General features: G+C 37.4%; 1 protein-coding gene across 2 annotated transcripts in view; it reads left to right on the forward strand.

Annotated features, from left to right (window-relative positions):
• Positions 1 to 12,497, forward strand: part of ZEB2 (zinc finger E-box binding homeobox 2) — a 101,817-nt gene that overhangs the window by 86,049 nt on the left and 3,271 nt on the right. The window contains exons 5-8 of one of the 2 annotated variants that reach the window (XM_023752431.1): positions 568 to 782; positions 3,455 to 3,563; positions 4,490 to 6,459; positions 7,807 to 7,987. In XM_023752431.1, the coding sequence (XP_023608199.1) occupies positions 568 to 782; positions 3,455 to 3,563; positions 4,490 to 6,459; positions 7,807 to 7,987 (2,475 nt within the window). The remainder of the gene's footprint in view (positions 1 to 567; positions 783 to 3,454; positions 3,564 to 4,489; positions 6,460 to 7,806; positions 7,988 to 12,497) is intronic. The other variant, XM_023752432.1, reaches the window with a different exon arrangement.

Below are 12,497 nucleotides of genomic sequence, written 5' to 3' on the forward strand. Positions count from 1 at the left end.
TGTCAGCAAATTTGTGTCATTTGTACATCCAATAAAGAACAAGAACAATTAGAGCCTATTTCTACGAGATAAAAATATCTAAATGGATTCCCATCTTTCTGAAATATTCCACTTTTCAAGGCAGAAACACACACACACACACACACACACACACACACACACACACACACACACACACGAAAGTTTAGAAAGACTGACCCTAACCTTTTGTTCTTTACGGACACCTGACAAGCCCCTTCACACTGTGAATTCCTGAGTCATTTGTGACTCCAGGTTTACTACGTACTGTCAGTCACCTCAAGAGAAGCTCCTCATTTATCAGCTGTTTAAATCCCCCCCCGCCCGCCGCCCCCCCAAAGCTCAAGTAATTAATTAATTTCCCAGCGCAGTGTGAGCTGATTCCGACAAGTCTGTCCCGGGTGCGCGCGGGGCCGGGTGCGCTGATGGCACTCGCGTGCACAGACTGCCCTGATTCCTGTCATGCCATCCCGGGCAGCCAGCCCATTAGCTGCCATTGATTTACTGACCTTTTGGCCCGCTTCTCTCCCTCCCGTCTCTGGGCTACAGACCTGCCACCTGGAACTCCAGATGCTTTTGCCCAACTGCTGACCTGCCCCTACTGCGACCGGGGCTACAAGCGCCTGACATCCCTGAAGGAGCACATCAAGTACCGCCACGAGAAGAATGAGGAGAACTTCTCCTGCCCTCTGTGCAGCTACACGTTTGCCTACCGCACCCAGCTCGAGCGGCATATGGTGACGCACAAGCCAGGGACAGATCAGGTGGGGGGTTGGTTTTAAGTGATTTCTTTCTATAATAACCCCTTAGAGAAACGATATTGCTTTGATTGGCAATCATTATTAATTTTTCATGGCATTTTGAAGATGCAGATCTTTTAATGGTAATAGCTTTAATTGAGGTCTAAATGATTTTTTGATGGTCTCTTCTAATATGATTTAATAGTCTTATGTTCACGATCGAATGAGTGTGTTAATTTCTAATTTAGAAATTTTATTTGCACTTTAACTTGACTTTAGTTTCATTTTTATGTTCCACAAAATAGTGAATGAAATTGTAGCATTTTAATTATACATTATTAAACATCTCAGCAATTTTAATTCCATTTTTCACCCCGTTTTACTGGGGGAATTTTTTTCCATATAGGATCTAAGTCAGAGTAAAAGAAACGCATGTTTCTTTCACTTGTTGTATAACACCTTCAATTACTTAGAGTATTTTTACAAGTAGTTGCTAGTTTATGAAATCTAATTAAGTGTTTTAAGGACATTTTTAAAAAGCATATAATATATGTGCATATATTGAACATAAACTGGATTACTGCTAAAATGTTGGCTATACATTAAAAATGATCCTTTCTTGATATGCATGTTTATTGCTGAATGGTAAAATTACTCGGCCTCGTTTGGCTTACTTGTGTTAAAAATAAAAACTCTATCTTTGACAGGTAAGCAAAGCTTCTTAAATCCTTAAAATGATTGGATAGGATTGGCTCACAGTGTCTCTTCAATGCTTTAGCAAAGCTGCTCTTTCTGTCCTCCTGGGAGAATTGACGGCACATTGATATTGTGACGTATTCGGGTGGTAACAGAAATGGTGTGTCTGCGTCCCAGCACCTGGCCCTCCGGAGCTGGAATCCCCCTAGAGGAGCCTCGCCACCATATCTGTTTTAAAAATTATTAAACAGGATATGCTACAAAACTCTTAAGTTTTGTTTCCTTTGGGCTTTATTTTCTTTGACTAAGGAAAATGAGACTAAGCAAACACAATCAAGCAATGATGATGGCACTATATTATGGAATTTTACTCTTTTAAGAGAACATTTCATGTAAATCACTCCATTTATATCTGATTGGGCTTGTCACCTGAATGTTTTTCAAAGTTCAGTTACAAAAACTATGCTTGCATAGCTACACTTATGTAACAGTTTACCTCCCCTTTCTTATGTGCACACACACTCTAGGGGGAAAAAGGGCCTAGATATTTATCTAGCATAACTGCTTTAAATTTCACATGCAGAAGTGTGATTGTGTTGGCGCATTATGAATGGTAGCTTTGGTGTTGAGAAGTCCCCTCATTTGCTCATGGCATTTACAATTAGTAAATTAAAATGATTGTATCATATTAACAGTGGCACAACTAAAGTTTATAGTAGTCCTCTGAGGGCTGTGGGGGGAGGCAAAGCAGCTGTTGCTGTTTGTTTATGCAACTCAGCAACATATGAGCGCTGGTCCCTCAATGGCGCTCGGCGGGCTGGGCTCCGCTTGATCTTTGAAGGTTGCTGCTGTTTGAACAAACCTCCCTGTGTCCCATGTAACACCATCTGTCTCACTAGGAATGTGGGAAGATTCAGCACACCCTAGCAGTTGTCATACCGTTTCTGTGCTGTCTTTTTGCAAAAGGCTTTTGTGTCATTGCTGCTTGAAAAAGGCTGACCTCCTACCTTGAGCATCCAGAGTGGATGACTGTATTTTTTCTTTCCTTCAGAATTCGAGGCCACAGTGCTTTTTATTTCCTTGTTCAAAAAGGTCAGCTGTGTTTGATTATATCTTCGCTGCTTTTAACTTGTCTTTTCAGCAAACTTTTTTTTTTCTTTTTTGGTCCCTACTCCCTAGCACAGTACTAAAAAGGAAAATGAAAAGTCGTTGAAGTCTTTCCTACTGGCCTGTGATAAAACTGCTCAAGATGTTGTCTCTTACATTTGATAATGAATCAGATCTGATAGGCAACACCTCAGGAAAAAGAGGGTTTACTTACATTTGATAATGAATCAGATCTGATAGGCAACACCTCAGGAAAAAGAGGGTTTACACTTGCTCCTAGCTGTTTTTTGTTTGTGGGAGGTGTTTTTTTTTCCTCTCTTCTTCATATTTGGTTTTGCTTCAGTGTAAGTGGGAGGTGTTTTTTTTTCCTCTCTTCTTCAGATTTGTTTTTGCTTCAGTGTAAGACACATTTTTACCCTGATACAGAAAATGCGATAAAATGAGTTGTTAGTGTGAGGGGACTTACTGGGGGGGGGGGATATTTAGAATTTTCAGGATAATATTTATTTTTTTTCTTGACAAACTAGTTGCATTCCATCAGGAAACCTTCAGATTTTCAAATCTGCAGTAAACACGGAGAACCACAAACATGTTCACAATTATGCTTTCTCCTCTCGAAAGGCTCAGAGAAATATTTTGGAAGAGATACTACAGAGATAATTCTAAAGCAAGTAGTTGGATGCGCATGTGAAAGCACTTTTTTTTTTATTTGTTCCAATTTTATTGCCAACATTATCACTTTTATTGCAACTCTGAAAGACTGGGCAAATAAATAAACATGCACTCAAACCTTTTGGCCTGTCTGAAAAAAAAGAGGCCTTTTAAAAATATTTGTAGCAAATTTCCTTTGTTTCTCCTGCACAAAACTGATGTCAGTCTTTCTCCTTTTATAGCACCAAATGCTGACCCAAGGAGCAGGTAATCGCAAGTTCAAATGCACGGAGTGCGGCAAGGCCTTCAAATACAAACACCATCTGAAAGAACACCTGCGAATTCACAGTGGTGAGTAGCAGGGAAGCTGGTACTCTCCTTTGCATTTTGCTTCATTAGGGGAGTCTAAAAGATTGCTTAACATGTACACAATCTTGCTTGTAGCTTTTTGGAACTCCCCACTTATTTCCTAAACGATGTGTGCCTGCTTTGTCTCCATGAGACTGTGTTACCACCAAAAGCATGATCTTGGTAGTCAGCAAGAAGAAGAATGCTTATAGTTCTTAAACACCGCAAATGCTTTATCACAAAATCTACAAGCTCCTTTTTTTACTTTAAAAAAGCCCCTTCTACAGATTAAATATTGTTGACCTGAAGAAGCTCCAATGTCAAATTCTAAAGAATATTCATTTTTGATACCTAACCATGAAAGAAAAAAATTGAAGAATTTTGGAAAAGAGCTTTTGTACCATACATGTTCCTTGATTCCTGAGAGTTGTATGTTACAAAACAACATCCTACCACCGAGATTTCTCCTTTATAACTATTTTGATAGTTCTGCTAAGCATTTTATTACCACATTGGATGCCACTCAGAGGACTAGCTGGATTGGTAGAATCAATGGAATCTCTGAAGAATTGATTAAAGCCATGGCTATCCTTCCCTTTAATACTGTGACATCTTTATTGTGCTATTGACCACACATTAATCTGACACTATGTTTAAAAGGAGGCTGCCGGTGGCAAGACAAGATTTGGGGTCTTGGCTGAAAAAGGTATAGCCCTCACCTTCCATTGCTAACATCTTGAATTATGTCCTCCCAGGGTAGATAAAGCCCAGAAACAGTTGTGGCCACATAATTCTAATCTAAGTACCGAGAATGTAGAGGTACCTCATTGTGTTCCTTTCCTTTGGTTTTACAGATTCTTGTTTTGGTAGACAATTGTAGTCGTTACTTAATCAAAGACATATAATGTTAACTCTAATTGTCATTCCAGGTGAAAAACCGTACGAGTGCCCAAACTGCAAGAAACGTTTCTCCCATTCCGGTTCCTACAGTTCACACATCAGCAGCAAGAAATGTATTGGTTTAATCTCTGTAAATGGCCGAATGAGAAATAATATCAAGACGGGTTCTTCCCCTAATTCTGTTTCTTCTTCTCCTACTAATTCAGCCATTACCCAGTTAAGAAACAAATTGGAGAATGGAAAACCACTCAGTATGTCTGAACAAACAGGCTTACTTAAAATCAAAACAGAACCACTAGACTTCAATGACTATAAAGTTCTTATGGCCACACACGGGTTTAGCGGCACTAGTCCCTTTATGAATGGTGCACTTGGAGCCACCAGCCCTTTAGGAGTTCATCCGTCCGCTCAGAGTCCAATGCAGCACTTAGGTGTAGGGATGGAAGCCCCTCTACTTGGATTTCCCACAATGAATAGCAACTTAAGCGAGGTACAAAAGGTTCTACAGATTGTGGACAATACGGTTTCCAGGCAAAAAATGGACTGCAAGGCTGAAGAAATTTCAAAGTTGAAAGGTTATCACATGAAGGATCCATGCTCTCAACCTGAGGAACAAGGAGTTACCTCTCCTAATATTCCACCTGTAGGTCTTCCAGTAGTGAGTCATAATGGTGCCACTAAAAGTATTATTGACTACACATTAGAAAAAGTCAACGAAGCCAAAGCTTGTCTCCAGAGCTTGACTACTGACTCAAGGAGACAGATCAGTAATATAAAGAAAGAGAAGCTACGTACTTTAATAGATTTGGTCACTGATGACAAAATGATTGAGAACCACAGCATATCCACTCCATTTTCATGCCAGTTCTGTAAAGAAAGTTTTCCTGGTCCCATTCCCTTGCATCAGCATGAACGTTACCTTTGTAAAATGAATGAAGAGATCAAGGCAGTCCTGCAACCTCATGAAAACATAGTCCCCAACAAAGCTGGAGTTTTTGTTGATAATAAAGCCCTCCTCTTGTCATCTGTACTTTCTGAGAAAGGAATGACAAGCCCCATCAACCCATACAAGGACCACATGTCTGTACTTAAAGCATATTATGCTATGAACATGGAGCCCAACTCTGATGAACTGCTGAAAATTTCCATTGCTGTGGGCCTTCCTCAGGAATTTGTGAAGGAATGGTTTGAGCAACGAAAAGTCTACCAGTATTCAAATTCCAGGTCACCATCACTGGAGAGGAACTCCAAGCCGTTAGCTCCCAACAGTAACCCTCCCACAAAAGACTCTTTATTACCCAGGTCTCCTGTCAAACCTCTGGACTCCATAACATCACCATCTATAGCAGAACTCCACAACAGTGTTACGAATTGTGATCCTCCTCTCAGGCTAACAAAACCTTCCCATTTTACCAATATTAAACCAGTTGAAAAATTGGACCACTCAAGGAGTAACACTCCTTCTCCCTTAAATCTTTCCTCCACATCTTCTAAAAACTCCCACAGTAGTTCTTACACTCCAAACAGCTTCTCTTCTGAGGAGCTCCAGGCTGAGCCTTTGGACCTATCATTACCAAAACAAATGAAAGAACCCAAAAGTATTATAGCCACCAAGAACAAAACAAAAGCTAGTAGCATAACCTTAGACCATAACAGTGTTTCTTCATCATCTGAAAACTCAGATGAGCCTCTAAACTTGACTTTTATCAAGAAGGAGTTTGCAAGTTCAAATAATCTGGACAACAAAAGCACTAACCCAGTGTTCGGCATGAACCCATTTAGTGCCAAACCTTTATACACAGCTCTTCCTCCACAAAGCGCATTTCCCCCTGCCACTTTCATGCCACCAGTCCAGACCAGTATCCCTGGGCTACGACCATACCCAGGACTGGATCAGATGAGCTTCCTACCACATATGGCCTATACCTACCCAACTGGAGCAGCTACTTTTGCTGAGATGCAGCAAAGGAGAAAATACCAACGGAAACAAGGATTTCAGGTAATGAGACGTATCTTTTTGCTGTGGAAGAGATGAAAATAATATCATTGATGTGCATGCAGGAGAAAAATGATAGTGAAAAAAATTCAAGTGTTATGGTTTCAGCAGAAATAGAGTTTGTTTTAATTTGAACCTAGACTAGGAAATTAAATGAAGAAAGAGTAGAACACTGTACTCTTTAAGCATATTTGCCTTAAAAATAGAAAGTATTTAATATTTATTTTTAAGGTCTGTTTAGATTGACTCATCTACTTTTGGAATTGTACTTTGATAACAATATTTGCTATTACTTCCATAGATGCTAAAAGTTAACATTTATAAGTCACAGCTGTTCACAATTGCATGTATAATTTTGATGTGCACTTGGTTTTATAAAGAATTTTGAAGAGTATTCTAAAAATTATTTTGCACATTCCACATGACTTTTTATATAATTTCAAACTAGTAAGTAATTTGTGGTTTTTCAAATACAAAAGCAGGTATGTTTTAACATCATGCAGTATAATCCCTGCTGGCAAAATAGGAGCATAAGTAGCATGCACCTCCGTAACAGCTGTCCCCGTATTCCATTTGACAGTACATCTGCCCTCTTTGTAAATGTATTTAAGCCTATTTAATCTTCTCTAATATTAATTAGTGCAAATGTAGTCTAAGAAAGCTGAACTGTGGACTAGCAAATGGAAATGTATGTTATCATGCAAGTTTGCACTCCTTGGATCAAGACAAAATAAATATCAAGAAATTTAATAATTTACTGATCCACATTCATTATTGTTCAATGCTGAAGGCTGTTTTAACATAGATAGAACATTGATAAAAAGTGTTATTAATATTCCCTATTTCAAATTAGAAAATTAAATATAAAAATATAGCTTGAGGCCGTTAGTTGGTAGACATACATTTAAATAGATTGCATAATAATAACATTTTGTACCTAAATATAAAATTCAATTAAAATGGGGTTTCTGCAGCTACATATCATTTCTGAAGTCAAGCACACTGGAAAATACACAAATTCTGATGTTGAATTTTCATTCATGGGTATTTCCTGATATATAGACAATTAAGGATTTTAGAAAACGTTATGTTTTTCTCACTTTCAGAATTAACCATTTTCTATCCTTGAAAAACTATGAGCTCTACCATCTAGGATAGAGAAGGTTTTTGTTGACATGTGAGACCTCATGTATTGTTTGTGTAAGTTAATAAGTTTTTTAAAAAAAAACCAAAAAACTAGATCAATTGATAGCAAGCATGATGAGGTTCTCCAAATGTCAGCCTATGCAAAGTTGTTTGGTATCAATACAAAGAGAAGAGACTGTGTTGAACTGTGTGATTACATCACAGGGAGAATTGCTTGATGGAGCACAGGACTACATGTCAGGCCTAGATGACATGACAGACTCCGACTCCTGTCTGTCTCGAAAGAAGATCAAGAAGACAGAGAGTGGCATGTATGCGTGTGACTTATGTGACAAGACATTCCAGAAAAGCAGTTCCCTTCTGCGACACAAATACGAACACACAGGTATGAGTGACTTTGACTAGCTAGTTAGAGCTTCCTGGCCTGCTGTACATTTCATAATATTTAATGAGTGCACTTGTGCAACATAAGATGTAGCATATGCTGATACCTTCAACAAGGAAGAAATAACGCTTTTGCCTAGCTCAGTAGGACTTTCTCATTGCCTGTTTATTGGATCACTTACGTGTTTGTGAGTGTGCTTGTCTTTCTATCTTCTGAATTAATCTGTACACCAAAGTCACTAATCATGTCAAAGGTATCTATAAATGGCCAGGAAGATGAAATGGCATGCATGATTCAATCAAGCTATTGAAAATATCTTCAAATACTTAAGCTGTGATGAACTTATATGTGTAAAAATGTAATAACAAAAGAAATTTAGTCAATGCTGTGTTAATTTCATCATACAAAATTTAAGTAGGCCATGATTCAGGGGTGATTCTGTTTGGTTTTAATAAATTGGCCATATTTTGAATAAAATGAAAGTGTTAGTTCTGTGAAAGAAAAGACATAAGTGATATAATAGGCCAAATATGCTACTGAAACTACTTATATTTAGAAGACTAAAATAAACTTTCTAAATTCATTTCCAATTCAGAAAAATTATAGAGTTGACAAGATGGCAGCTTAATTCTTCTCTTTGAGTAGAGAGATAGTGGGTTAATTTTTTAAAAGAAAGGTGAAGTACCATCATGTGAAGCAATATTACTTCCCATGATCCAAGATCTGATCTGCAACTCTGTGGTGCAGTGAGGCTGTGTTCCCTCCTGCCTCCTTCTCCCTCCACCCGTCACAGCAAAGTAACTCAGCCTCATCCCTGTCCCTAACCCATCCCCAGCTTTTCTCCACGAGAAACTTGGCATGCTTTACTGACCCTAGATGGGAAAAGGAAGAAAGTAGGATTTCAATCAAAATATTGGCAGGGGAAAATTATAGAAAATTTTTCATTTTAAACCGGGAAGTCTGGTAACAAACATTTTAATATAGAGGGGGAAAAAATCAACCTAACATTAATGCTTTTGGGGGAAAAGTGATGAAGAGACAAAACAAGAAAGAGAAAAAAGGACTGGCAATATTTTCTGTCATACTTTGTCTAAATACATAGCACTCTTTTTAGAGACTGAACACTGTCCTTGGGAAGCACTTCCTATTCATCAGCTTCCCTTTTCCTCACTGAGCATGTGCTGGAGGCAGCACCAGTGACCGGAATCAGCCAGAGAGTGGGGGGAAAGTTGTGTGAGTTCTGTAACATGAAGTGTTGAGAGTAATGTGAGGAGAACAAGGTTGATAAGTACCAGTGCTCTTACTCTAGCTCAGTTTTCTTTTCCTTCAACTGTGATATTAACTGCTGTTATTTTAAGTTCAAATAAAGATACTTTAATGACAACCTAATTTGAATAGCAGATCCCAAAAGTTTTTATGCTTGTGGAATATAATTCAAAGTTTGATATGTCAAAATTTTCCTACATTTGTCTTTTTTGATAGCTATCATAGATATTTTCTTTAGTACCAAGTCCTATTTAAGTATTTTTAGAGTAAAGATATTTTCATACCTAAATTTACTTTAATATTTTAATCAACCTCAAATATATTTTTATTTCATTATTCAGCTGCAATAGGCACATCACTGAAGGCATCTTTCCCTCTCTGATTGGTTTTATTATCTGACCATATGCAAACTCTATCATTTGCTACATGGTGAGTGTAAAACTTTTATTTTAGTGAGGGCTATCATACATATTGACATCCAGTCAATAACTTTTTTAAAAAATAAATTACATAGTCCATAAATTTCATAGGTATATAGAAAGTTAAGAGACCCAAAAGTTGACAAACATAAATACACATAATCAATTTGAAAAATATGTTGTATTTAAAAAAATAAAATGTTCTGGTCCTTTAAGATGTGAGATCTGCTGCCTAGAAACATTGCTTAGCAACAAGATGCTAACCATCCAATGGTTTCTCTAACTGTGTGATTAATTATCCTCCTGTTGGCTTACCAACTTGTCAAGTTTCCAGTGTGTTAACTTTTTGGTCTCTTGACCAAACATCTCATGATGTTACTACTGTCAGTGTATCAGGTTTCATCAAAGTGAAGTTCTTCATGAATTTTCTATCTTTATGATATATGTGGAAACTTAGTCCATTTTCCTTCCCTAATTGGGCCCCAAAAGCCTTGTATTTGTTTATATTAAGCACTAGTAATACATTGAAAATGTAATAATATGAAAATTATAAGTGAGAACAGTCTTTGGATTGATTGAGTCTAAGGTTGGGAAATGAAGTCGAATCATCATTTGAAAATATGTTAAGAATGTGTCACTGATAAAGTGTGTTTCTTACATGTTCACAATTTAACCTATAGAATAGTTTAAATTAATAAGGAAATTATGAGCTACTTATTCTTGTGATCCTGTGCTCTTTTACTTCGACCTGTTTAATTTATTCCTAGGCAGACACCAATGATATAATGCTTAATTTTTCTTACCAATGGTGTATTGCTTGCTTGCTTTTCCTGGGAACTGGGCCTGCAAAAGAGGAAAAGAACACTACGTAAATGTTGACTTTGATAGGATAAATTGCCACGAACAAGTACTGTGAAATAAAAAATCTGAAACCCCTGTTAGACACTGTTAAGAACTCATTTGCATTCCACTAAAATTTAAATTTGACATTTATTGAGTACTTTCTCTATTGAGATATTGAGGTAGGCACTTTTAAACCCACCTTATTTAGAAAAGTAATAAAAATGTTTCTGCTTTTAAGTCGATAAAGTAGAAGTTTTACATAAATGACTAGTCAATTTTATTTCTCAGTTGTATGATAATATTATTCATACCACAAATCTTCCATTTATTAATTTCAGTTATCATTCCAACTGTCAGGTGAATCATGAACCTCAATAGTAGAAAAAATTACCCTTAAAAAGTTTTGATCATTCAGTGTCAATTTGGATGTCTTTTCTGAACCTTATTCATGTGGAAATTTAATTCCAGGATGTCTTGATTTGAATTGGGTAAACCAATCAAACAAGTTCAAAAGAGGTGAATGTCCAAGTCAGTTTCTATTTAAATAGAATTTCCTAAATGCTTAGCAGTGAAACTTCTGGAGATTTAGGGCAAGATATAGGTCAGATCTCCCCACCCTTCACTTCCAAATTCTGCCCTTTGTATAACATAATAACTGAGCATTTTATTCTTTCATATTGGCAGTTCATAATGCAGAATTGATATATTTTTATTGTAAGCATATTGTTTATTATCAAATGAATTCCCCGAAAGTTGGTTGCCTGTAACTATGGAGTATCTGTGTAATAGACTGCAGTTTAGTGGGCATCACCCAAGCATTTCTAACAGGCCTTGAAACTTGTCCTGGAAAGTGTGTGTTCTCTCTAAGGATACTGCTTTGTGTTTGGTTCCTTTGGAAAAGAGAGAGGCATGTCAACTGCGATGTTCATTCAAAATTTTTCACACAGCCGATCCATGAGCGACCCATCTGGTTGACCTTTTAATGCTCCTGACCTGATGAGACATTAGTTTCTGAAGGAGGTTGTAGGACAGTTCTACCAATACATGCTTTAGCAAGGAAAGCACCAAGAAATCTTTCATCTGCAATTTCTCTTCTCTCCACTCAGATTTCTTTCTTCTATTTACTCTGCTCCTGATACATGCATCTTGCTTGCGACTTGGGAAATTATTGAAAATGTATTAATGAATGAAAATAAAAGGATCTAACATTAACTGAGTGCTTAGAATGTACTATCCTTATACTAGACACTCTTCTTACCTATGTTGTCTCCTTTACTCATATGCCCAGTCCATAAGTTCGGTCTCCAAGTGATTTCTCTTTTACTGACAAGAACCTTGGTCCTTAAGGAGGTTAACATAACTGAGACTGCACAGCGGGTCATAAAAGTGGATTTAAACCCAAGCAATCAGACTCCAGAACCCATCTCCCCTATTTAACTGAGCTGCCCTGTCCCCGTGAATAAAATTGCCACTGTCAGAAATGTCTTATCCTTGCTTCTGATAGCATCCTCTTCTTCAAGGCCCAACACCACCCAAGAGAGACCACATTCCTATATAGCGACTTCAAGTTTTCTGGAAGACAAAACCTCTGTCTTTTCCCCAAATACACTTCTACTTCCTGTTAAGTGGCCATCTCACTACGATAGTCTTGTCAAATGGAAAAGCACCCTACCTTTCCAAACTCTTGGCATTCCATCGAATTCTCTTCTACTTTTTTCCAGTTTACCTCATTCGAAACATCTTTTCCAAAAGTGAAGGAGTGGTTCTTGTGTGGTTTGAATTATAAATTTTTCTTCAGACTTTTAGCCATAGATGAGAAGTAGATTATAAGAATTTTCCTTATTTCCAATACAAGGAGTAGTCACCAGCAAATATCTTTCTAATTTCTTCTCTTACAGGTAAATAACTTCTTCCTACTCTAATAACTTGCCTTACCACATCTATCATCACTATATTTATATTGGATTTTCCTTTAAGATAAT

The sequence above is a fragment of the Myotis lucifugus genome, unplaced genomic scaffold, assembly GCF_000147115.1.
Source record: "Myotis lucifugus unplaced genomic scaffold, Myoluc2.0 scaffold_32, whole genome shotgun sequence".
Classification (NCBI taxonomy): domain Eukaryota; kingdom Metazoa; phylum Chordata; class Mammalia; order Chiroptera; family Vespertilionidae; genus Myotis; species Myotis lucifugus.